Raw genomic sequence first — 27,378 nt, 5'->3', positions numbered from 1 at the left:
TGCTTCCCCTTGACTTTTCCTCGCAGCATGTTTACAAACTGCGTATTAATTCCTCGGTCATGCCTTTGGTATTTTTCACCACTTTCAAAAAAAAAAAACAAAAACAAAAACAAGGGAAAAAAACGCCAAACCCATCACATTTAATCATCTCAACCCAACGTTCTTTGGCTTGTCTGCATGGATGTATACATTGCGCTAATTGAGGTTGCTCCCGACGCGCACCTGCCCCGCGTTTTCCTGCGCGGAGGCGAGTCGCCGACACGTGTCCGCAAATCCACCTTCGGGACACGGAGAGCCCTGGGGCCACGCCGGCGGGGAGGGGAAACGAGGGAAGCAGAGCTGGGATTTGAGAATTCATCTCATCTGTCACTCCGTGTCCCCGTGGCGCGACCTGAGCGTCGTGTTAGCGCGTCGGTGTGAGGAAATGGCGTGTAATTCGTGCACGTTCCCAAACAACGTGATTTTTGCTCCAGGACGCCACCACCGCCGTGTCCCCGGGGGTTGATCCCCGTCCTTCCCGTCCCGCTCCTCCTCTCCCGTCCGGCCAGCGCTGCCCTCCCCTCCTCTGTGCCGGGGTGCGGGTCCTGGGCTCTGCCGTTTCACAATCAATTACGTAAAGAGCACTCCAGTGTCCCTGGCAGTGTTTTGTTTCCCGGATTTCTCACTGAGACGACAGAAAAAAATAATTCAACATCTTCTCTACGACTGGGTCAGCTCCGTGCCCCGCTCCCTCCCAACATCCCGACCTCTTCACCGAGGCGGCGGAAACAATTTGTTATTACGACGCTGTTTTGCACCGATGATATTGAGAGACAATTATCCACAGTTCTAGTGAACAAAAGATAAAATTGATCCGTTTTTTCGGAGAGTTACAGCGAGAGGAAGTTTTCTTTGGTTTTGAAATACAGGCTTGACGTTGGAGTTCATTGATTTTAGTTAAGCGCGGTGATTTTTCATAGAGGATTTTTTCCCTTCTGACACAGACACCCACAGATCAATATTTCTCTCATTTAAGTGCTTTACCGCTGTGGATTTTGCAATTTTAGTTTAAAAAAAAAAAACAAAAAACAACAGAAAAACAGCATCCAAAGCACAAGCCAGAGAAAGCCAGGGGGAGCGGAGCGGGTTCCTCGCCTCCTCGCTCCGCGCAGAGGCCGGGAGCGGCCAGGGCCCCTGCGTGGGGAGCTCCCAGACGTGGAACTGGGATTTCAGGAGGAATTCTGCTCCCTCCCAGGCGGCGCTGGGGCTGCCGGTAACAAACAGCCCCGCTCCGGCCGGGGGCTCCATCTGGCCCCTTTGTTTTTCCAGTAACCTGTAGACACCGACAACACCTAACAACGAGATCCCAGTTATCACAGACCATTTGCTTTTTATTTTCTTTTTTTTTTTTCATGCATTTTGTTTTTTTAATCTCACTTTGTATTTTGCTTTGCTCCCGGTGCAAACCAAGGAGCTTCTCCGGGAAATCCCAAGCCGCCTCCTTTCCTTTCGTCCCCTTTTTTTCTCGGCTTTGTGCTATTTTGACGCTGAGGGACGGCAGCAGAAGGCAGAACGCGTTGTGCTATTCCAGCTTTCCGCGCATCAAATCAGTAGAAAATTTTGACTGCTGTGAGTTATTAATTTAATATCAACTTCTCGTTTGATGCTTGCTGCTGGTGGCAAGATGATCCTGAAGGCAGAGGCTCCCGTTAACCGTCAATCCACTTATTTTTTGGGATTTTTTTCCACCGCAGCATCCAGGCACCGTACCGCCTGTAACAACCCGTGGAGCGTATTCCCGGGGGATTTCTGCTGCTCTGGAAGAGGCGGGAGGGCGCACAGGGTGTCCACATCCTTTCAGCGCTCTCCGAACCGCGCTCGGACGAGAAGCCAAGAGCTCCTGGCGGCACGGCCTGGGAGCTGCGGGAGACCCATCCCCACGTCCCAGTCGCCCCGGTCCGTAAGCAGCTTTCCCAGCTGATTGCTCATCATCTGCTGAGAAACGCCGTTTCTCAGTGCGAACCCACTTCAACCGTGATTTCATCTTTTGAAACGTCAGGAAGCGCCGCTCCCCGTTCCGCCACGGACACCCAACCACCTCCAGACAGCCCTTGCGGAACAAAAGCTCAGATTTAGAGGAGCACGTTGTAATTTTGGGGTGGTTTCATTTTTTTTCCAGGCCGTTCTAAGCAAAGCAGAGTTTAACCAGCCCCCTCCGAATCGCAGCGTAAATCTCGCCGGCGAGGGAAGGAAGGGAGCTGCGGCGGGAGCTGTCAGCAGCTCCCTAGGATCTGACAGGGTCCGGCAAACGCTCCCCCCACCCTGACCCCGGCCGTCAATCAGCTTTCGGAGGAGAAGCCCCTTCTCGCCCGCCTCTCCTCTCTCTGGCCAGGAGCGGCAATTTTGCCCAGCTGTCATTTATCGTTATTTCGAGGAGGAAGGGGCCAGGGAGGCACTCTTCGCCCCAAAGGTGCGGGCAGAGCAGAATTTGAGATGATGGGTGGGGATTTCCACTGGCACAAATGGGAATAAGACTCGGAGTTTTCCAGGCTGTACCGAAAATAGCGGACCAATTTCAATCTCAATTACAGCTCAGCTAACCCGCAGCATAATTCAGAAGTCAGCTTCTAATGTTTCAATTCAGGATCAAGAATAATATTCCACTTCCCTCTCCGCACCCCAAGCGATTTTCATTTCGTAGGGGCTAATCTCGCCCTGAACATGTGTTTCGGTGAGATACTAGAGGATATGAGTCTGCTAAAGAAAATACATGGAAAAGTTACGGAGAAATGCCTGTGTTAAGATCTGCAGAGGAGCCAGCTTAATAACACGGCTCCTTGCGACAAAACATTCCATTTATCAGAGTAAAAACGTGATAAACGACTGATTTAGTGTCTGCTGAAGCCAGGGCAGCAGGAACTGCTTTGTCCCGCAGGAACAAACATGTTTTCAGGTTCACAATTCCTGCAAACCCCAGCACGTGCAACACGGGTCCCTCTGAAGTCTCCTTCACCCACTGTGGACCTGGTCCTCCCGATGGGCCGTGCCAGCAGCGCCTGGTGACATCTCCTTTGATTACAGCTAGCATTTTTAAAATACACCAGCAAAACTGGTAGCAGACAAGGGTTTTATCTTCCTCAGCTACACATTAGGGGTCTAGAACAGCAAATAATTGATACTGCTGTATGTCAGCGCAAGCGGGGTTGTAGGTGCTTGGTTGGAGCCAGGCGTTTGGGAAGACGTCCAGCTCTTCCCAGAGGCCGGAGCTCTTTGGCTTCACTGCAACCACATCACCGAGCCTTGCTCAACGTGCCTGCTGAACCTCCATGGATGGACGCAGGAGACCAACGGTGCTGCGGGGGTTTACACGAAGAAACGCGCAAGCGCCATAGCCTCATTGCTGAGATGCGAGCTGACCTTAGGAAGGCAGCAGGGCGGGAAGTGAAGGGTGACGGTTTTTTGGTTAAAAGTCTGTTTTGCACGGCATTTTTCTGCAAACACCCACCCCAGTGGGCAGTCAGCCCTGTAAGAATGAGCCCAGCACCAGGATACAGCCCGAAACACGGCCCCTCACCGCACAGCGCTCCTCACCCGCAACGAGCAGGTCATCTTACAGGTGACGATAAAGTCCACGCTTCGTAAATGCCACCTTTCCGTTATTTCTGTCTGTCAGCCATTTGGATGTCTCTGTTACCATGAAGTTCCTACCAACGAGAAGAAAAAAATTAAAAAAAAAAACAAAACAAAACAAAAAGAACATTTCTTCTTTATTTTGGAAAATACACCCTTTGTTAGGCTTCCAGTCAACATTATCGTTCCAATAATAAATTGCTTTTAGAATTAATATTTTTAAAAAGACTACCTGAAGAATATTTTCCGTTCGAGAAGACGAGTCTTAATCTGCTCTCATTCTGGTGAGGAAGGAAATTGGCTTTAATTTTTAAACTAATATTGTTATTTAGAAACACAGCATCTTTATCGCTTACGTGGTTCACCTGTGAGGACATCTATGCGGTGCTTTGCATTTAAAGGACAAATTTGAACAAAGAAATTGATTCCTTGGGTGGCAAAAGGGGGATGCTGGAGGTACAAGCTAGCTATGTGCTCTTCCCACAGCAAAATACTGATTTTCCAGCCCTTTTTTGGTCTGCCACTGGAGAGTCCCGGGGTGGAAAGGCTCCCTCGGGGTTCCTGCCCACCCGCAGACCTTCCTGCGGCCCCGCTCCGTCCCTCCGAGAGAAAGCGACGGCACACGAAGAAGCGCCCCTTCCCTGCGCCGCCGGCTTTCCCCCTTGGCCGTAGGAATTATTTCTTTGTTGCTTAACAATCCGTAATTATCTCCTGGAGTAAATTCTGTTGGTGCATCAGTTTTCAAACACAACAGTCATTTTTATCGGGCGTGTTTATTTAATTTTAGCTGATTAGCGCAGGGCCTAGCGAGTGGCTTAGACCAACAGTGTGTCACCGCCCAAGCATGTTGTAGGTAACAAGAAGACATGGACCAGCGCACACGTTGCTTTGTCTGCATTAATCTATTTACCTTGTAATTCTTCAACTGGTTTTAATGGCCGGCTCAGCTGGAAGCGATTAGTTGGCTGAATTAAAGCCACATTTCTCACTTTGCGCGCTGGGAGGGTTTTTGGCCCTTGGCTTTGCCTTGTTTTGTTGCTTCCCAAATCGAGACGGATACCGTTTGAAAACAGATGAAATCTCATGGAGGAGACGGACCTGGGTGTTTGGAGCTGTGTTCCCGCGTGGTCGTCTCCAAGGCCAAACCCTTGGATGGGCCACAAAATGGAGCGTTTGAAGTGGAAACCCTGCGGCGGGGCTGTCAGCGTGGCGGCATCCCAGGCCGAGCCAGGAGCCGGCCCAGCGGCTTCAGAGGGAAAACTCGGGGCTGCTCCGAAAGGAGGAGAGGAGGAAAGGAAGGAGAAGAGAAGGGGCTGCAGGCACAGCTCAGGAGATCCCAGGGAGTTCTGCATGGGCAGCAGCCACTTGCTTATAAATTAATTACATTAATGAATATATTTGTGTTACACACTCAGGACTTGCACCTGAGCAGCACGATGGTGCTCGTCCCACCTCGTCCCATCTCATCCCATCTTCCTGGCTGAGGATTTTCCAGGTCTGGCCCAAACACCGTGCTCTTTGCACAGCACTACATGCACCAAGTCTCCCAAGAGATCTTCAGCTCAGCTGTGGGGACCCAGAAGGCACCCATTGCTGTGGGACACTGCAGCCCAATGGCTCCCATGGGATCAGGAGCCTCTATGCAAGGTGAGGACAGATCGCTTCCCATCCCAGCATCTCTGCTGGGAATTATTCCTCTGTACCGGGTCATCGTGGTGGCCATGCCTGCAGTCATTCACAGTGGCAACGGTGCAGCACCATCTTCCTTCACAACTCTGGGAGTTTAGATGAGTTTTGGCCTGTTAGGAGGTGATGGGAGCCTTCCAGCTGGCTCCAGTCCAGGCTGGAGGCCACTGGGAATTGCAGTGAGATGTATTCCTGCCGCACAGACCTGGGCTGCCCCAGAAGACCTTCAGCACAAACCGTGTCCTCCTGATGGTCCATCCATGGTCTCTCTTGGGAGGTATCAAGCCAGATCCATTGGCTTTGTCCTTTCCCAGAGCAACGCGTCAGTGCTGTGAGGTGATCCCTACCTTGAGGGAAGGGATTACTTTAACTCTGCAAAAAAGCTCACGACGCTGCACGGGCTCCCAGATCCCACGGGAGATGTGGGGTGAGCAGATGAAGACTTGGCTGAGGACACAGCACCAGCTGAGCGCTCCTACATACCTGCAACAGCTTCATGGAGTCACCGCCACCAGCACTGCCCAGTGGAGCCCTTCAGCAGGTCTCCCTTGAGAATTTTTCCTTAGAAAATACTATTTAATATAATATTTCTTAAAAATAAACAAAAAATGTGCTCTTCATGCTATCCACTTAGGAAGGCAAAGAAAGGAAAGCCCCGCTGTGCCCTCCATCGGCTTCAGAACGTCCCGCAAGGTGGTGGTACCCAGGGCACAGTCCTGGGAAGGTGGATACGGGGAGGGAACCCCCCGGGGAAAGCGGGGTTTTGAATCCCAGTCTGCCATGGCAGCGCCTGCAAGGGCTGCTGGACAGGTTTCAGTACGGGCGGAGTTGAGCTCAGCGCATTTTCTTTTCATTTCGGCAATAAAAGAAAATAAAATTCAGATGTGGTAGAGCCCAAACTGAGTCTTCACTTAAGTCAATATTCAAACGAAATAAATCAAGCGCTTGCACAGATTTACTCCCGAGGAAGCGCGTATCTGGTCGTTGGGCAAAACAGGGCGAAGGGAAGGAAGGCTGATGCGCCCCCTGCTCCTCTTCCTCCCCTCTTGCCAGCCACCCCCAACCCAAGGACAGCGGCCCAAACCAAGCGTTTTCTGCCTCCCTGGGTTCGCCATGACCCAGAAGCCCCTCAAATCTTTGCGCGCACTCCGTTACCCTATCTGTCCCATCTGCACCTCATTACATGCTCCAGCTGAACGGCGCGGGGAGTCGGGTTGCGAGGAGGCAAAGGTCAGAGGAACCTCCAGCCTGCATTTGGCCGTCGGTTGATTGTTCAGATAACAACCAGCCACCCAAAAATCCAAGGGCTGCTCCGCGGCTACAGCCAGGACCGGAGCAAAAGAGAAGCCGATAGCCGATTCCTCCCGGAATTCCCCTGCCCTGAACCTCTGAGCAGTAACGAAGCAGCCGGACGGTATTTCTGGTGCACGGACGCAGAGCCGGTGCCTGGCAGCATCCCCCTCGCTCCGCCGCGTCTTGCTTTTAATACACTGCCCCGCGTTAATCCAGCGGTTTAGAAGCATCCCACATCGCTTCTGCGAAGCGGAGCTTGAATGATTTACTGTCAGATTCTTTCAGCTCCTGTTCGGCTCCTGTTTTTCTTTCATGTGGGGAGCAGGGGTCAGCAGCGGCAGGAGCTGCATGCTTTCACTTTGTCTCACATTTGCCGCTGTCATTCCCGCCCCGCTCCGGTCCCCGCAGAGCGGCAGGATGTGTTCATGCTCGCAGCCCTGGACGCTAATTGATTTGAGGGAGGCCATTCATCAGTTAAATTTAGTAGATCACCCACCAGGTTTGCTGCTCACTGTCAAAGGTAATTCAATTAAAACTCCAGAAGTGTGACTAAGCGCTCGCTGGTAAATATGTTTAGCAGCTGTGTTGCTGTATCTTCTCCATGCTATTGTGTCTGCGAGCCAGCCCCGGCGCGGCACGAGACGGAGCCGTATACCTCGGCTGATTAATGTATACAGCAGTTCTGCCAAAAATTAAGTCCAAATGCCTTCTTGGGTATGCAACGACACGCAAATGTCTAAGAGTAACAGCACAGTAAGAGAAAAGCCTTGGAAGTGTTGAAAGGCAGCATCTACAGGCTTTTTGGTATTTTTAAAATAACTTTCACAATGATCATACTGGGATTTTCAAATCCATCGATCGTTTGGGATCTCCTCATTCCTACTTGTAAATGCCTAGCGTCCCCTTAGCCATCAAAGTTCACAGGAAAGCCACCCCACATGACTTCACCCCGTGGCCGAAGCAGCGTGCAAATCAGGGAGAAATCGCAGCGCTCCTGCGGAAAGATGTTTCTATTCTGCGCTGGAGGCGGGGGAAGCCTTGCTGAACTCCTCCTGGCCAACAAACCCGCCTTTGGCTCTCCTCGTCTGCCGGCATCGCTCACTCCTACGCGGTTTGGTGGTAATTAAGCGCATCGTTAGGGGTCCCACTGTACACCACGGGACAAAATGGTGTGTCTGCTTAACAGATTAAAGGAAAACATTATCTGGAAAGCGCAGGTAAACAAGACACACATCCCTCAACCTTTCACCCTTGAAGACCAAGGTTCACACCCCGCTAGAGCACAAATAAATAGGGGACTGGACTCTCCTGACTCGCTGCTGGCCAGTTTATACTCACGGCGAGGCCATTCGGGAGCCCAAGGGACTTGTTGGTCACCGGGATGCGAGAGGACGGGTGGGATGCAGGCTGGGAAGGGGCTGGAAGCAGAGGTGCACAAAGAAACTCCCCAAATCCCTGCCCATACAGAAGGCAGCTGGTATTTATTTAGAGTGATGGCCTCAAATTATTGTTATAAAATTAACCAGGCCCTGAAACGCGGAGTTTCTAACAGCTACGACTGCACCGGTCCCATCTCACCAACTGACTCTGCAAGAGTCGAACCCCACACAAACACCAAGATTTTCCCGTTTGTAGAAAAATGAGATCCAGAGGCCCCGCAAACTCACCGCTCTTCCTGCACGTCTGTCGTAGAGCAGGAGGAGGAACACTTGTGCGATTCCGTGAACAGGGTACCGAGAAAACAGCCACATTTCCCACACATCGCCATAAACCTTTATGAAGAGCTTGGGAATAGCTGCTCTGTTTAATAGTCTAACCACAGGCTAGTTAAAGTTGTAAAACTTCAATGAGAGCCTTATATTTGAAGAAAACCCAGGATATTCTGTATTTGCTACTTTAAAACACGCTATATATGGGGTTTGGTAAGGATTAATCTTTACAGTATAGTGTATTTTTTAAAATATTTTTGTGAAAAGCAGAGCCCTGATTAAATGTAATAATTACCACTAACACACTTCGATACTTCTGCTGTCTTCACAAACAGGATTCTCTCTGCAGAAGAGGTTGTTAAACACACACGTTTTGTATAGAGATATCAAGTTTTTCAGCGGTGGTCAGATACTTACAGCAGCGTAACTGAATAAGCAACGGCTTTGACAGACAGCTGCTGCCAGGAATCCTTTTTTTTTTTGTTGTTGTTGCTGTGGAATCCTTCCCTCCTTCTGGCATTAGTAAATTAAGGCACCTGCTATACAGATCAGCAGAAATCTGGAAAATCATTATCACGTCAATGCGGAAGCGATGCCCGTCACGAAAGGACAAATGGGGTATGTAGCCTACACAGGCTTTAAAAAAAAAAAAAAAAAAAGGTTCTACTTGTCACATTGCTAGAGGGAAAGTTGATGGCACTGTTCTGGACTTTATCCACTTCCAGGTCACACCAATTAGTTACAGCAGCCTCCTGGAGACCAGAACTAATTTACAACACTCGGAACTGGGCTGCCTGCTTCTCCTCTGCACTTCGAGCCGAACGCTGGGGCTTCAAACTGGTACCTGGAACGGGAAAAAGCACCAGTGACAGAAATGGAGCTTAGCGGTTCCCACACCAACCCGCTCCACAGCGAGAGACGAGAAATAAAGCCCTGACTGCAAAAAGAACAAAGTGAAATATCCTGTACAGGGACTCCAGGATTATGTTAATCTAACCTTTGAAAAAAGAAAGAACACTTTAAAAAAATCAAATTAGAAAATATTGAGTGTCTTTACAGGAAGTTTTTAAACGTTTTACTATCCCTGACAGCTCATTTTGACAGAAATTGCTTGTAATAAAGAATTACAAATCAGATAGTAGGGAAATTAAATTAAGCTGATTATTATCTTGTCAGATACACATGTTTGTTGGCACGTAACATTTATTGGTTTAGACTTTTGCAAAGAGATTGTTTCACTCGGAGTTAAGAAGGTTCGAATGTCCTAAGCAACAGGCACAGGTCACCGCAACCGTAAACCATCTCTGAGATCAGAAATACGCGATACCCAAGTGCTTTTATCCTCCCAAATCCCCCCTGTCCAGATAAGGGCTGAGAGCAGCCGGTCTGCCACGAGATGGGCTGGTTCTGGCGGCTCCTCACGGCACCCGGCGCTGTGGGAAGACATGGGAAAGGTTTCCAAAGAGCTGGAAAGAGCCGGGATCCTACGGGCCGTTGATTTTCAATCTTGAACCGTGTATCAAGGCTGATTCAGCATGACTTTCTTAATAAAGAGCAGTAAAGGTCAAGCGGGAGCCCGTAGGACTCACTCGCTGCACCTTCTCCCAAGTTAAACAGGCTCGATCGGCACTCGGAATTAGTTACAGACTGTTCCCATCGCTCTTGATCGTTATTGGAATGGCAACGAAGGGCTTCCCATACAAGGGCACTGACCTTGGGATTTGAAAAAATATTGTTTGACAAAAAAGAAAGCACCGAGCCGTACGCCGCCGTTAGCTCAAACCAGGCCTTCGCAATAGATGAACGCTGATGCTAAAGCCAAAAAATGCAATGCCCTACACGGACAGAGAGAATCCTGAGGTGGGTAACTCCTCTGATGAGAAAATAAAGTTTTCTATTAAAATACATTTTCCATCAGCATGCAGTGTGATGGAAAAAGAATTATCATCACAGAAAAAAAAAAAAACCCAACAAAAAACCAACACGACAGCTAAAGCAAGCCAAGAGAACTTCGCTAAAGATCAAACAATTTATAAGAAGTTTTAAGCACAAAGATAATTTACTACTGCACTCCTAACAGCAATCTCCCAGTCCCAAATCAATGCCTGAAGGCAGCAAAGGAGCGTTCTGAAGTGCATTTAGCGAAGATGGCTGGCTGTTGACACAAATTAGCTGCTGGCCCTGCACAAGGTGTTTCCAGGTCGCATTTTGTGCGACAGAGCAGCTTTGAGGAAAGGACAGAGCTGCGACACGGGCGCGTCCGGCTGAGCTTGGACGCTGCCCAGAAACAGCTTCCACGGGAGACAGGTCCTTAAACCAGCCCGTGAGCACTCTCTGCTTTAAGCATTAAAAAAAAAATAATAATAATTTGTGTAGGACCTATGCAAAAACAGAGTCTGAGGCTCCCTCTGCTGGTTCCCAAACAACAACGGAAGGGGAAAATAGAAGTGGAAGGGTTCCAGCTCCAAACCCAAACCCACACCATCGCCTGCCAGTTTTCCACGTGGCCCCTTGTAACGCACGGTAAGGACAGAACACCCTCTCAGGTGTTTAGCACGAGGATACGCTTTGGCCTCCATATCAGATTAAATATTTTTTTTAATTAATTATACTTAGATTATGTTTCATGTTATTACACTTAATTTTAATAATCCCTAAACTGTTGCCCCAAACATTTCTTGATAGTACCCACTTCACTTTCTTCTTATTTCCTCTCCATAAAGATTTAATCTTCTGATTTTCTTCTCACAGGAAAATACTGATGACACCGTGACATCCGCCTGTTTATCCCCGTGCTGAGCCCCGCCGGCAAACAGCCACATAACCTAGGAACACATCTGAAACGAGTTGTCTGTACAATTTTATTTACCACTTGCAGTTACAAATTGTCCCGTATGAGTAAAGCACTTTTCAAAGTGAACTCTACCAGAGCTACAAAAATTATTCTCTATACATGTCACCAGCTTCAGAATTTATTTCTGTACACAGTTGCTGATTATATTTAACAAAATGTCACTATTTTTTGGCTCCGAGGACCTCCACAAAGGCAACTTGACAATTTTATCCCATTGCAATGAGAAACTCAGAGTTCTTGTTCTCCCTTCCCCTTCCTTCCCTCTCCTTTCATCTGAAGCTCTTCACGGCTTCCAGTTCTGGAATTCAAATGAACGAAGAATAACGCTACCATGCGCTAGCAGTTTTAGCAACCAAGGAAAAAAAATGTTGAGCAAAACCATCTTGCAACATTTCAAGCAATGTTTCACTTTCAATGTGTCCCCTCTTAAGCATAAATATTGAAATATTACCTGGTAATAAGTTTACATAAAAGCATATACAGTTTGTTTATTTAATGAACGTCTACAAACATACACAAGCAACTTACAAGAAACACGAGCAACGTGGGAGTGAGGAGCCAGAGCTGCTCAGAAAAGAGCGAGTGTTTTGAGGAGAGCCTGAATGGAGGAAGGATACGAAACCCAAATATTGCTCTAAGAGTAACTTTCAGTTTTAAACATTTCCAAAAAACTTGAGAAAAATATATACATTCAAAATGTAACTGTTCAAACTTTCCGAATGCCAGCTCTCACAACACAAGTGCTTCTAAAACGAGAAATCATTTTCCCCAGGAGAGGGCAGGAGATCTACACACAGAAGCAACCCGTACAAAATCCTGTCCCTGCTGAGATACGCAGCAATTCTCAGAGTGAATTAGTTAGGGGGAAATAAAAATAATTGTTTGAAACACTTATTTCTCCCCCATGTCAGCTAAGCCTGCCTACCTCTTTGCATCATAGTCCCGCAGAGGTAACGTTAATTATGTCGATCAAGCCTTTATGTTTGTTAATCCCTTTAAGAAAAAAAAAAAAAAAGGAAAAAAAAAGATAATGAAAACTGTTCTGGTATTGGAGTTAGCAAGATCAAAACTACGAAACAGACTGTGTACAGCCAGTAAGATAATGAAGCTTATCTAACATTTACCCTGCAGCAGTCTACTTGGTCTCATCTGCACCCATTTTTAAATTCCTCCAACCCCCAAGGCTAACGGCAAGGCAATACACCCAGAAAATCAAATACACGGGATCTCAGAATTGCCGTCTGCCCCCTCAAACCGTTTAAGAACGGTCAGGAACAGTCTAAAAGCAGGATAATCTTCAACACTAAAATAAGCCAGACAAGCCAGCTGAAGTTGTCGAATATCGAACACTGAAAGTCTCAGCAGTGTATGGTACAGCTCCACCTACAAGGAACCGCAAAGTAAGCTCAGATGTGGATTTATTATTACACAATAGCAACTTTCCAATCCTATCATGAGAGATGAAGTAACTGAATATCAGAAAAAATAAAATGAAGTCTGTTCAGCAAGGCAAAGGCACACACACACAGTTACCACAGCCACGGGTAACCTGGTTGCATAGATTTACCACTGTGGTTTTGTTATGTTGTTCAGGAGCTAGGGGGAAAAATTAAAAAAAATAATAAAAAAGTAGTATGTAGTCCCCTTTCCTAAGATGTTTTACTAATAATTTGAAAGGATTGCACCAAGACTACAGATGGGAGTACATGTTTTTAAACACCTCCCAATTTCTCCTGTTTACAGAAGGAACATTCAAGGTGTTTGAAGAAAGCTGCATCAAAACCAAATGTAAACAAGTGAGAAGACCACATTTTAAACAAATCGTTTTTGTTTAGGCTGCCAGTGTGAAATACACAACGCTTTAGGTTGTTTTGTCTACCTTATTTTCCATATCTTATTTTTACAGTAGCCTTGAATACTTCAGAATGTAAAATCCTGCAAAAACTTCAAAGACATTTGAATAACACATTCAAAATATAGTTTGAAACTGCTCTGAAATATTTAACCATTTTTGCATGTTTTCATTGAATAAGCTCTGCTTGACAAAAAAAAAAAGTGAAAGTTTTTTTTCTTAAATATTTCCCCAACGCTGGAAAACCCATGTGATCCTGAACACCAGCAAATTAAAAACTAATTCTAAGTCTAGCGCTTCACGCCTTCCCTCACCCCTATAAAGATAAAACAAGGAAACAAGCCCCAAAAGTCAGAAAGAATTTTAACACCACCGTTTATCACAATACACCACAAATAGTCTTGGCTACAAATTTCTACAACCATTTCTTTATTTCACCACTGCAGTCAGAGCTTGAAGCCACTGAAAGCAGCCAGTAGATTCTCTCACTGTACAGAAACAGAAAGGGGTTGAAGAGATCACTAAAACAAACCAGCTCCTCCATATGGCTGCAATATGACAAATCATGATATTTTCTCCGCAGAAAGCAATATTACACCTTACAAAATAAAGCAGCTGCTCTGAATCCAGCGTAACTGATGTACACATCTAGCAGCTCGCCCTGTGCTACCTGTCTACTGCTCACTCATGGTGAGGGGCAGAGGAGGAAAAGCTCACCTAAGGGAGTGTCCGTGTTCAAGAAGCTTGGAACCCTGCCTCATGAAGGACTGTGAAGATCCAAACGTGAGGAAGAGCGTTTCTGTATTTTCCATACACAGAAGAACACTGAAGTGGGGAATATGATCACAAGATGTGGCCTTACATATAAAAAAGTGACTAAGAGTAAAAGCAAAGACAGGGTAAGGAGGAATGGAGAAAAGCAGGCTTCAGTTACTTCATATAAAGCTTCTCAGCCTGAACTTAAAAAAAAAAATGTATAGCATGAGTTCCCTCTTAACAGGAACTAGATGTTACGTTGGTAGAAACAGAGGTGAGTGGCATAACTGGCTGCACCCCAGGACACTGAGAAGAAAGCAAAACGGAGAAGCTACAGCACCTGACATTACAATGAGCAAGCTGCAACATCCAACAGAACTGACAAAGAGTTGAAAAATATATTTCGTTCCTCCTGCACTAGAGTGATGACACCGTACAAGCTCCCAATTATACAAAAACATTATATGTAACTCATTTTGGAACCAAACCACTAATTTCAGCCCAATTACCCTAGCTTTAAAAGACATAAAACTCAGCCTGAAGTTCACTTATCTGTTTTAACAGGCATATTTTCTATGAAGCCCACACCATCCACCTCTGCGCGTTCCAGGAGTTTGGCTGTGTAAGAAAGTTATCTACAACAATCACCTGAACTGAATACATCAGTTCTCCAATCATAAACGGTTCTCATGATTTTAAAAAAAATCACTTCATCATTTAAAATATACATCAACGACACTCCGCTTTTCTTTGAGCTAGAATGTACCAACATTACTGGCTGACTGAGAATATCAACTGGGTTTTATGAAAAAAGCTTGCGAAAAATTTATCAGCTTCAAAATGTACAGAAAAGGACATTAGAGAGCGGATATTTCGGGGTTACTGAATATATTTTAGAAAGACCTGCAAGCTAGGAGTGAAGTACCCTATATTACAAGTACTCAAACACTGAAGCCACAGTGCGTACACCTTTCCAGTGCAGTGAAGGGTCAGTTACAGAGAGAGCGTTTTGAAAGCCCGAACAAAGAACTGCAGCTCTGTGTAACTTAAACTTGATCTCGTAGGCGGGCCAGTCTCTGCGACAGCTCGTCCTGCAGAATTGTAAAACACAAAGAAACCAGCTATCAGTAATATGAAAGTTAACTTTTGCCAAGTGCTGCAATGCTCAAGCAATCTCATGTACAAGTCATAACAAGATGTGCTTAAGACCCCGAGAACGGCTGCACTAGGTGAGACCGGAGGTCCGTACCACTGCCTCCTCGCCAGCAGCGGATACCTTAGGAAGGAATTTCAGAACACAGCAAGTAGAGATAGGGTTGGGTTGATTTTTTTTTTACGTATCATCTTCGCAAGTGTAAAGCAGCTCTTATAGAACTGCAGCTTATTTGGATAAGGCTGGTATCCAACTGAACGACTACTGGGAGACAGCAGTAGGTCCATCTGTTTTAGAGGGCCTGGTAAAAGGTGGAATTGAACTTTTCAAAGAATGTTGAATACTTGGGGCTTCCCAAACATTGTTCAGTTAAGATGAGGCTCCCTAAAGCCTTCTCCACAAAGATGGGATGACAGAGATAAACTGCTGTTTTTCCATTCCCTCAAATATATTCCCCTAGAACGGGAAAAGCAATCCACCAAAAGACCTGCACAACCTCGACGTCAGGATCTGCCCACGCACAAGAAATTCTAAGCTATCCATCGAGAGCAAACGTGGAATCCTTTGCTCTACTCCTGTAAGACCTTTCACACATTAAAGGGAAAAAACCTAAAGGCCTCGTGCACGCTATGGGAGCTGGCTGGTTTCATTAAATTTGGAGCAGGTAGGAGAGTCAGCTGCTGGGAACTCTATGAAATAACTACACAAAAAAACATCTGAAACATGTAAACTTTCTGGGATTTACTAAGCAGACAAACATATCGGTAAAATTATTTTGCTTGTAAGCCTGTTAACTACACGTTATTTCTTTTGGTCAGCTAAAATCTAATTACAATTTAGCAAGCTTGTTCTGAGCAAAGCTCTAATTCTCATACCACATTTCTCTAGAAAACATCGATTTCAACAGAATCTAACATTTACCTGTTCTGCTGAGGCAACGCTTGTACCAACAGAACCTGTCTGTCCTTGAGGTAGTTCCATGTTCAGATCAAGACTAAGAGAAGAAAACAACACAAACCAAGTCAGGCATGCATGGCTAAAGGCAGCAGCACAGTAATTGACAAGCAGAGCAATACTGAGGCAGCATGAGGCCACGGGCATCCCATGAACACTACACTCCGGCTAATTAGACAACTTGATCCGTAAAGAAACTCATTACCAAGAAGACAAGTCATATATTGTAACTAGTAATAGCTAAATAAAATCTGCTTGATCAGGACTGAGCAAGATTTCTGTTTAACAGAGGTACGTCAGACACGGCATCCGTATGAATGACAAGAAGTTCACTCATAAAAAGCAGAGTTTCACTAAAAAAATTTGTCAAAAGTATTTATCCTCAAGCCAACAGAGCGACACTTCCAACTTCTGTGTCACCACGAAGGCAAGTAATATTCTGTGAAATATGTCAGCATTCCCCCAAAGGCTGAAATATGTAACGATGGCACTGTCTAGCTTGTGACAGCAGACCTACAGGAAGTTTTATTGCGGTAAGATAGGGGAAAAAAAAGACGAAAAGTGTGGAGAAACATGGCAAGGATTGCGAATGCTAAAGCCAATCCAATACCAAAACACTATTCTGATATGAAAAGTAACATATGATTTTTGGCTTTTGCACAGCCACCCCTGCATCCTGACATTCAGAGCAGCTTTGAGTGAAAACAGAATGAAATACTGGCAACTAAACTGTTACCAGAACACCACCGACCGGTGAAAGGAAAATAGTGATTCTTCTCTGCTCCCAAGAGACAGATACACATAAAACATGGGTGTCTGACCTTCAGGTTAACCAGGAAGAATTGCTGGAACCAAGATTTACTCAAGAAATAGTCACTCAAAATTTTACCTACCCTGCTTCATCTGCCATTTCCTGTAGAAGCATATCCACCTGGTTCTAGAGCAAAGAAACTAAAATCAATAGTTGCATATTGGAGTTTATGACAAACTCTTCCATTAAATGTTTAGAGAACAGAAACTATTTTAACAAATCTGATTTAAAGATAAATGCCTTTTACAGAACATTTTGGTGCTTAACCACCAGAGGGCCCTGTATGAGCTCAAAAATAACGAGCAGAGGTGCTCAGCCTATTAAAATTCCACTAATTGAACTCCAGCTTCTGAAATAATGCATTAAACTTACCTGGACAAAACTCCAAACGTACACTTGAATATTTCAAGTGCTGATTATCAGCTACTAAAACACTGCTTCCCAAACATGCCCATCGCCTATAGATCTGGTTTCTAGGATCTGGGTTTAGGTTTGTTGTTTTATTTACAAAGCCCTATCTCCAGTGAATTTCTCTGGCTGGCAAAGCTTCTGTTGGAGCAGCACACGTAGCTCCTGGTGGGACAGCACAAGGGGACAGGCGCTAGGAATCCTTAACCACGTCACGCAGTGTTTAAGGATTTATTTTAGTAAATGCATGTCCCTAAATTGAAAGTAGATAATGAACAACCTTTCCATTGCACATACTACTATAATTTGGTGGTGATGACTAATGTCATTTTGTTAATATCAGTGACTTAGAACTATTTCTTTTCTCACAGCATATTCCACTTTGATAATTAACGCTGCAGCACGTTCTGGTTCAGACCAGAACTCACCAAAACACTGCTTATTCAGCAGGAGGGCTAACGTTTTCAAGATATAAAATAAAACCTGCTATAAGAGTGAAATAGACTCAAATACACATATGTGATCCCCTGCACTTGTGACTGTCATTTCAAATAGTCTCTTCATCACAAAGAAGCACAAAGGAAAAGTGAAAAGGCTCCAGTTGCTGCTAAGTCTCAAAGTAGGCAGAATGAAGGGAATCAGACATTTCCATACAGTTTAATTTAAGATCACACTTAAAAAAAAAAAAAATTGCTGCTCTTACTTGTGGGGTTGTTAGCGTAGTAGTGTTGCTCATTGTGTCTTCCATCTGTTGCGTCTGAACATCTAGTGTTTCAAATTGATGCTCAAATTTATCCATTAGTGCAGATATCTATGAAAAATACGAATCAAATTCATGATTTGCAGGTAACAGAAGAGAAATATATCTCAACTGGCAAAAATTGAACCACACTACAATGAAGGCTGCAAGCAGCTTCTGGAGATGAGAAGCTTGCCCCTCTGCCCTCCCAGCATCAGCTCGGAAGTTGATCCAGCACTGCAATTCAAGCAGGCTGGTCAGGGCCCTGTCCAGTCAAGTTCTGAGCACCTCCATTTATGGGGACTTCACAACCCGTTCCAGGATCTACCAGCCTCGCTGCAAAACCTTTTCTCTCGATCAGCATTTCCCTTTTTAGAACTTGTGTCCATTGTGTCCTGCCTGCTTTTCATGTGCAGCTCCAAGAAAAGCAAGTCTATTTACCTTTTCCAAGTTCATGCTCTTCAGCGTGGCATCCATAGACTTAACTACCCCTGCCATCGACTTCGTTACCTGAAATGAGGTAAAGGAAATCATTACAAGGAAAGAAAATTGAGCAGCTTCTTACCAGGCTCTCTTATCTCTATCCACAGAGTTTCTACAGGTCCCACCATTTCAAATTCTTTAAATTAACTAAACCACTTGAAATTGTGTATTGGTATTAACTTTTGTGGGTCTTGAGACCTGTCTAATTTTAATGGATATATGTGGTATACAGATCATACAGCAGAATAAACTCTCTGGCTGAAAAGCAGTACAGTAGTGTACCTTAAAAAACTACCTGAGCTAAAAAAGATTTCTGTAATCACAAGTCCTGTGTCACTACTTTATGCAGTTGGAAGGTGAGCAGTCTCTTTGCAAAACAATGTTAACAGCATAACCAGCAAAACACACTGTCTCCTTTGGAGCATGAGTAACAACAGCTAACAGAAATTACAAGCTACAAAACACAGCAAAGAGCAGCTGCCAGAGGGATTCCGGTATCTGATTTACTGTTAGCTACATGTGAAACCAAAACTGAAGCTTTTCAGCTCACTGCGGACAGAATTCAGTCACCTCTAAGAAGATCAGAGGTCTCATCCTTGCAGCAGACTTGTGAAAACATATTTACCTTGCCCATTGTCACCGCAGTCTGAACTCTCGCTGCTACAGCATCTACCCTGGCACTCATGCGCAAGAAATTGATGGCTTGATTCTTCTGGCGGATTGCGTTTTCCGCGTGTATTCGTGCAACTTCCATGTTACCCTTCTGAATCGCCTGTTGAAAAAAGGGGAAAAAAAAAAAAAAACAAAAGGCATTTCAACCTTCCCCGCTCTTATAAATGTCTCTTCTGAATAGCTTATTTCATTTTGGAAGCATCACTTCACCACAACATCTTTGCTATTAAAAGATAAAATAAACCCCTCCCACCTCCCCCAATATTTCACAAACTTTTAAAGACGTGAGCCCCTAACCTCTTCCCAAGGAAGGTATCTAGCATGCACTTCAAGTAGAAGGTTTTACAGAACTACAGAAACATCATTTTCCCATTCCTAAAAGTCTTTTCAGTATCAAGACCTAAACACAGACACAGTTGGTACGGTTGTATCTCATGGACAAAAATAAAGTCAAATAAATTTAGTCTCTCTCTTTCCTACTTCAAGGACTCAAAAACTACTTTGAAGTTCGTCTTCATAAGCTCTTTTAATACAAGATTATAAACATTAAGATTAAATATTCTTAACTTTGACAACAACAGTCTCTAACGCAGTACATAAAAGAATTTTCTCTGGAAGTAAATGCCACAAGCTGTACAAGAGGATACACAAGAATGCATCCTCACATTTATTAATAAGCATGGGCAGATTTATAGCCACATACTTTACACCACAAGCACCTATCAGTATTATTAGCCTGCATACCAGGAAGGTGGCAAAAACTCCAGGTATTTTCCTGCTATAACATGTGAACAACAGGTCTAAACAACTTGTTTGAGACTCACTGCTTACCTTCTTAATTTTAGCTTTCTCTGCCTTTTCTTCTTTGTCGCATTTCTTGGAGTTCCTGTTGAGTTCCTTTGCAGCAAACTTCAAATTAAACAGGTGTTCTGCGCCGCAAGTTAAGGGTCCAAGAGCAGGATCAATCCTATCATTCTTTTCCCCCGTTTGAAGTGCTACCAAACCTAGCGTACGCTGTGTTTCCTCGTTTGTGATATTAAAACTTGGGAAATGCAATTTAAGCAAGCCCTTGAAATTCACGCAACAAGAAGACCTACCAAGCTGCTTTACACTTATAATGCCACTGATCATCCAAGTTCTAAAATGTAAGGCCTTGAAAAATAAGTTCAGATCCCCAACTGGCTCCATTTAACACCTACTTCAGACTGATAAACACAGCAAACCAAACCTCCCCTAAGAGGAACTGAGAGCCTTACTCTGCCAATTACTTTCACTCACACACTCAGAGTCCTTGACGTTCAGTGAAACGGAAGTGCTGTTTACTGGCTTGTCTGGAACCTCCCTGTCTACAAAAAAATAATAATAAAAAAAAAAAGCCACTGAGGAACAAGAGACAAATGAACAGCGCTTGGCTGACCATGCCCAGGTGCAGACCAGGAGGCAGGGCTGCCCTTTTGAGCCGCAGCAGGATCTCGGGTTTGAATTGCTCAGCCCTGGCTCACGTGAGCGACTCTGGGGGCCCCAACAGCCCTGTCATCTGACTTTTGAAGAAAGAATAGTTAAGACAGCAAGAGCAACTTTTCCCTTTAAAAAGTTCAAGTCCTGCTTAAGCTGAAAGCTCTAAGAAGACAGTAGAACAAGCCCTCACAGTGACTTAGAATGATTGCATTAAGCTGTTACTGGCAGAGAATAAAGTACGTGCTGCAAAACTAACAATTAATAAAACACACTCTTAAAATCCTGTTGATGAAAGCTGCCAAATAGGATCAGTCTTTCTCAAACAAAATGGAAGTACAAAGCTTTACAGGCTTCTCTCACTCCACCTGTTGCTATCCCAAGAGGAAGATGCAACAAGTACTGAGGTGTTTAACAGTTCAGCCGAAGCACAGAAAGCTAAAATTACGAGGTACTTGAGGTTTCTTTCACACTTCAGGTATATAAATTATTCCAGAACTGGGTTTTTTTTTCCCTTTAAAGCCCAGCCGCGCATCTCAGAGCCCTGACAGCAACCTGAAGACATTAGGAAGTCCACTGACGTACTTGTGATCCTGTCCTACAAACCTCACAAGCAGGCTACACAAAGGTTAACAGCTGTGCCTCCACATCGAGGATACTTACTAAAGCAGCTACCAGCTGCACTAAAATTGCTGCTGGTATTTCTATTTCTTTGTTTTCAACCCCTTTCAGCAGCAAGTGCGCCACACTGAGTCACAGATTGGGTAATTCACCAAGCAGGAAAATACCTTGAGGTTGTTCATTCAATTAGACTTCAGGTCAGAGACCAGAACAACGAGGTAAAACATGACATCACCTGTTTACACGGACTACACCAAAACGGCATTGCAGAACAGTTTATCTTGAAGTAAATTCCTCAGTTTCTCACTCAGGGCATTTACCTTTGACATTAAGATAGCTCACCCTGCCACCTCTCCAGCTCCTCCGTCCCACGAGGAGCACGTACTCGCTCCTCCCTCGAAGTGCCTTTCTCGACGCGCTCCTACCCAAGCGAAACCCGGCTTCCCCCACCAACCCTGACTCACAGTCCCTGCTCACAGTCACTGCCGTGACACCCGGCAAAGCCCAGCACTGCCAGCGCAACCCCGCCACACCAACACCTCTGCAATCTTTAAGGATTTTTTTTTCCTCCTTGTGCGTTTTGATAGCGTTACAAAAAAACCTTTAAATTTGCGCACGAGGGTTTTCCTGGCGTTTAACTTCTTTTCAACAGCAGGAAAAGCAGCCAGGTTTGTTCAGCTGACGGCAGTCGCTGCGTGAGGGGTCAGCTAGCGAGCTGGCGCTGCTGACATCGGGCATCCCTGCTGTGCAGCCCACACCACAAATCACCTTCTCTGCCCCAGGGCCCGGGCTGCCCCTCCGCCCGTGCGGTGTAGCCCTGGGAGGGGTGACGCTGCCTCCCCCTCGCCCCCAGCCAAGGCTCCCTGATCTCGCGTTGGAAAAAGGAACTGAATTTCCCATTCCCTTCTCCATCCACGCAGGGAGAGCGGCCTCCAGACAGAGAGAGCACCGCTCCCGGCAGTGTCACACAAACCCTCCTCCTCCTCCTCCCGGGAAAGGCCCTCCGAGGCGAGGCCCCTGTCCCCCCCGCACCGCCCCGCTCCTCCAGCGACCACCGCCCGCTGCCATCAAGGAGGGGACCCGCGCCCCGCCGCCTCTCGGAGGCTCCTCCCCGGGTGGAGCGGCCTCGCACACCACTCCCCCCCGCCCCCCGCTCCAGCCTGGGCACCGGCCCCAGCACCGCCGGCCGTCGGCCAGGCCGGGCCCCGCGCCGCGCCACGGCCTCCCCCCGGCCCAGCCAGGCCCAGGCCGCGGCCCCCACCCCGTGAGGGCCGACACCCGCCGGGCCTCCGCGCCGCCGGTACCGGTAACCGCGGGGGCTCGGCGCCCCGAGGATACTCTCCATGTTGGACATGGCGGCGCCCGGGCCGGCCCGGCGGAGGGGCGCGGGGCAGAGCGGAGACGGGGGCGGGGGGCGACCGGCGCTCGCTCCCGGCGCTGCAAGACTCCGGGCTTCCGGCAACGCCGCCGCGCTATGCGCAGGCGCGGCGGGGCGGGGACGCGCAGGCGCGGTCGCGCAGCCTGGGGCGGCCCAGCGGCCCTGAGCGGGGCTGTGGCTGCGCGGCCGGTTTCTCGGGCTCCCCGCGCCGGCCCTGTCCGTTCCCCCGCCGCCACCACGAGCAGCGGGGCAGGGCCGCGCTGTGCAGCCTGCAGCCCGGGCCGGGCCGGGCCGGGCCGCCTGAGGAGTGCGGTGAAGGCCCCTGTGCGCAGCAGGCCCGGCAGTGGCGAGGGCCCCAGCGGTGGGGAAGCAGCTGCTCGGCCTGCGCTGAAAAGCACAGATGCCAGGGAGAAATGCAGCGGGGTTGGAAGATAACGAGTGGGAAAGCGGTGGGATGCTTTCCCTGAGGGGTCTGCCTTGGCTTGGGCTGCTCTGCACCCACAACCTGGACACCAGCAGGCAGAAATTATTTCCTCCAGCAGCTGTTTTAGCTCTAACCTATCCACTTACAAAGACATTAAGAAGAGTAAATTTTGCTTTGTAATATTTGAAGGCTACTTAATGTGTGTCTAGAGTGACTACAGGGATTTAAGAGTTACTGCGCTTCACAGAGAGACATGAGCAGTTGTGGAAGGATGTTAGTAACTCTTCAAGGGGAGATACACGTATTAAAAGCTCTAGATCTGAGATGAAAAAACTTCATACGTAATCTTGAGCAGCTTACACGTCAATATGCACGCTGGTTAATATCGCGGGGATGTAAGAGCCAGCAGGCTGAGCTGAAGCGGTCCCCAGGCCTGGCTGCTGATGGCCGGTGTGTGGAGAGCAGCGGATGGACAGGGCGAGCACGGAGGGACGTTTCCAAGCGCCCGGGGACTGGTGATACGGGTGCTCCCTGAGCCACAGCTTTCTGCACCATCCTGAATTTGATGGCCGTGTGATTTTCCGCCTAGAGCTGCCGATCTGTGAAAAAATCCTCTCATCCTAAGTGTGCCGTGCCAAGCGGTTTCAGTGGGGCGTGGGAAGTACCGCTGTCGGCTTTGAGCTTGCTCGTGGCTGGTTTCATTGCAGCGTCTCGGTTCATTGTCAGGAGGGGCAGGAAGGAGCCATCCATTTGTAAATATTCTGAAGAACAGAGACCTTAATATTCAGAGCACCAAGGATGAGCTGTATGAAGCCTTTAGCACAAGCATTTGACACCAAACTGTATTTTTGTCGTATTTATCCAAAAGTTCCAAAATTCCGCAGTTTATTGCGCGAATTTCAGTATATCTGAGTAGAAGACACGCCAGTAAGCGTGCAACGTTTCAGTCACCTGGAGCACAAAGATCAAATGTGAGTTGTGTTCATTGTTGAGTTGCTGGAGGTGACATTTTGTAAGCTCGTGACAGTCGGCTTTATGAAGTGGTAATTCCTCCGGCAAGTTAAATTCTTGTCTTGAGTCACCTTGCTGAGTCACTCTGATAGCCTGAGATGCAGGTTTTTTCCTGGTGGTGTGTCTTTCAGGCAGAAGTTGTTAAAGTAGCGATGTCTAATTATTAAAAGATTGAGAATCTAAACCAATACTTTTGAAATCGCTAAGGAGGGCTCTCGTTTATTGTCGTGTGTGTTAACAACAGCACAGCTTCGTGCACAGACCTCTCCTACGACAAAGACCCCCACCCAAACCCCACCTCTCCAAAACAGAAAGAACAAAATGACAGCAGCGTTCATCGTATCTAATAAACCGTTCAACACCTGGAAAAGAGGGAAAAAAGATCTTCTGCCTTAGAATTTACTGTGAGGTAGAACATAGTTATAGGAACAGAACTTCCAAAAATAAAGTTCGCAAGCATGTCGTTAGCTGAAGGGCTAAATTCACCCTTCAGATCACTGTAAGAGAACATATTTCTGATTGCCTCCAGCTTTTTAATAAAATAACTAATGGAATGAAATAAAATGAATACTTTTAATAAGAAGTTACACATCCTAGTTAGATACAAAATACAGATGATATGTTTTAAGATGTCATTCTTTTTTTTTTATTGCCTTTTATATCTTTAGATCTGGGCTAGAGACTCACCTGCTGGCATTCCAAACAGCATGTCAGCCATTTACAGCAGCTGGTGAGTTGGACTCTTAATCTTTTATGATCCTAAAAGATCTCTTGAGTCAACCATTTATTAACTTATTAACAAGTAAATCTCCGTGTCTGTCACTGTCCCAGAAGAAGGCTGGGGTGGTTAATAACCCTCTCGGTATCGCTTCCGGAAGCACAGTTGCCATTGCTGCTGCTTGGCTCTTGTCTCGTCTGGCAGCAGCAGATGGGAACCAAATCAGCTCTCTGGTGACTGAAAGTGATACAGTCTTGACATCCCACATCTGAGAAGTGTCATAAGCTTAATTTCTGGTCACATGACTTCAAACCTGACAGCTACTCAGTCTAAGAGCTACAAGTATTGTTATTCATACCGAACACGTTCTGCTCCCTCAGTTCAAACCCGGACTTTTTCGTCGTCAGACTTTGCTTGCTATGGGGTAAGCGTAACCGTTGTTCCCAGAGTTAAATGCCCCGTATTTTAGAGGAGTACAGCTTGCAGTTACACCCAGGGCAGGGTATTTTTCTCTTCAAGACCCGTTCTTCCATGGAGGACTTTAGTTTTCCTTCATCATTTAATTTAGATGAAATAAACTATCAGACTAGGGCTTTTTTTTCTTCAGCAATTCTTTCTAGCTAACATGACTAGATCGATCCTGCTAAAGCCTGGAGAACACTGGCTGATTCACTTTGAGTGCCGTTAGCCTCCAGAATGTGGAAGAAACTGCTTTTTCTAATGGAATGTATGGAACTCTTTATAGTGTACAAATGGTCCCTGTTAATGTGAAATCATGTTTGTTATGCAGATAGAGATGAACATTCTGGTTTTTCTCCCAAACTGAGTATAGTCTTTTAATGCCTTAGGGCTGGTAATTGGAAGCTGTTAGAAGCGGTGAAAATTGGACAATGCTAAGAAGGTTGATCTTCACTACTTGTCTTCCATCAGAGGAGGTTTTCCTCCTCTGGATGCTTAGGAATGCTTTCCTCCTGGAATGCTTAGGAAAAACTGCTGATTTATTACTTCACAGCTAGCTTCACCTTTTTTTCTTCATGAAAATGAACTTACCTCTCGGTCCTAAACACTCAGTCCTAATACATTATCTGTGTTCTTCACAAATGGGGTGTTCAGAAAGGCATTGGAACAGGAAATTTAATCCTGCTGTATGATAATTCAAGTCTGTATTTATTTTTTAGGATCAGTCTGTATGCCTCTTAGATTCTTGTTACAGTGAACAGGATTTCTTAGATACGCCTGAAAGTGTTATTTCACTGTTGCTTTTTGTGGGAAGCCCGCAGGAATAAATCACTTCCTTCATTTTGTTACTTCTGAAAAGGCCGTATAAAAACATTTGTTTGTAAATGAAAACCTTGTCATTCTGGAGTTGGGGCTGGAACACGGAGTTTGAGATTGGGTCAAGGAGTCCAGAGGACCTCCCTAACTTATCTCCTTGCGTGAAGGCGGGAGCGCCCGGGTGGGCAGCACGGGGGTGATGCTCACGGGCACGGCAGCGCTAGGAAAGGCGGCTCGCTTGCTGCATTTTTAATCTCATGTTCTGCTGAAGCATCTCCGGCAAAACCTTGCCAATGAAGTGATGTATCTGGACTGACAGCTTCCTCATTTCCCCCCACGCCGCGAAATTCGTGTATGAATGGCTTGTAGTTACCGTAATAATGTAGGAGTGCTTATAGCAAATGAACTGTAATCAGCGTGGCAGAAGACACTTCTGAGCAAAGCTAGGAGCGGTAATTATTCGAGCGTGTGTCTCGGGAGTCTGACTCCATCATGATAAAGATTGCTGGATCCTGGCTGTAAAAGCTTTGAAATACCTGCTGGTGACAGACGTGCGGTGGCCAGCGGCCGCACTGCTCTGTGGTTTTAATGGGAGAGGTCTACGTAAAGCACCGTGTCAGGAGCTGGGAAAAGGCGCAATTACGGCGTGTGATTTTCCAGACCTGATTCGCAGAAGCAAGTATTACTGCCTGTGGTTTTAAAACCGAATATGTGGAGAGATGTAGCAGAGATTTAACATGTTTGATAGAGAGCTAACTGTGAGCAGCCTGCTCCTGCGTGAGCAGTCCTACTGAAACCAACCTCCCAGAAGCCTGCGCCGTAATTCTCATGAGTAATAGTTGCTTAAATGGATAAGGTTTTCCAGGGTCAGGAACAGACACTAGACCATTGAATACCCACCATTTTTTTTTCTAGAATATTACTGGAACCCATTAATTAGGACATGATTTGGAGGTGGCAGCAACATTAGATAGGAACTATTAGAGCGATCACCTACTTTGAAAAAAAAATGATTCATTTCGGTGATGTCAAAGAGAAGTAAAACTGACCTAATTATCCACAATGACGTTAGAGAATAAAGCAGCAGAACCCACTCAGAAATAGGAACATACAATGTTTTACCTCAGTCAAACCTGGAAACGTATAAATCAGCTGCGCACAGCTGACACAGGAGGGAGCCAGCTAGGCTACAGCCTCCCCAGCGCTGCTCAGGACAAGCTCACAGCCGAATTCCAGCTTACATCCCTGTTCCCGTCGGACTGCTGAAGAAATATTCTACTGGTGGTGGGCTCCTCTCTGTCTTTCCCTTTTTTTTCAAGAACACAGACCTCCCACAAAGCCCATCATCTACAAACCAACACATGGCAACTGCTTTCCTTCCTTTTCTCTGCCGTGACTCGCAGCAGCAGAGCTACTTGCACTTCATTCCGTAGCCTGCGCCTAACATCCTGCTCGGCCGTTAGACGGAAGAGCGAAGGCAGGAGGGAGAGGACTTTATGGACACCTCCATGAAATCA

General features: G+C 46.3%; 1 protein-coding gene across 3 annotated transcripts; it reads right to left on the bottom strand.

Moving 5' to 3' along the window:
• Positions 1-13,409: 13,409 nt before the first annotated feature.
• On the bottom strand, positions 13,410-22,509 carry CHMP1B (charged multivesicular body protein 1B). Of its 3 annotated transcripts, none has more exons than XM_086756266.1 (8): positions 22,394-22,509; positions 19,811-19,908; positions 18,933-19,079; positions 18,266-18,334; positions 17,789-17,896; positions 16,760-16,803; positions 15,834-15,906; positions 13,410-14,850 (listed from the first exon to the last, which is right to left on the bottom strand). In XM_086756266.1, the coding sequence occupies exons 1-8, from the start codon at positions 22,407-22,409 to the stop codon at positions 14,806-14,808; spliced, it is 600 nt and encodes a 199-aa protein (XP_086612392.1). In that variant the 5' UTR covers positions 22,410-22,509; the 3' UTR covers positions 13,410-14,805. The 3 variants fall into 3 exon arrangements, with proteins under 3 accessions (XP_086612392.1, XP_086612391.1, XP_010114151.2); XM_086756265.1 differs by having other exon boundaries at positions 19,811-19,993; positions 22,317-22,443; XM_010115849.2 differs by lacking the exon at positions 22,394-22,509 and having other exon boundaries at positions 19,811-20,305.
• Positions 22,510-27,378: the final 4,869 nt, after the last annotated feature.

This window comes from Chlamydotis macqueenii, chromosome 11, assembly GCF_036417535.1.
Source record: "Chlamydotis macqueenii isolate bChlMac1 chromosome 11, bChlMac1.mat, whole genome shotgun sequence".
NCBI classification, from domain to species: Eukaryota; Metazoa; Chordata; class Aves; order Otidiformes; family Otididae; genus Chlamydotis; species Chlamydotis macqueenii.
Note: the sequence above shows the minus strand (reverse complement) of the source record. Positions and strands in the feature narration are given on the sequence as shown.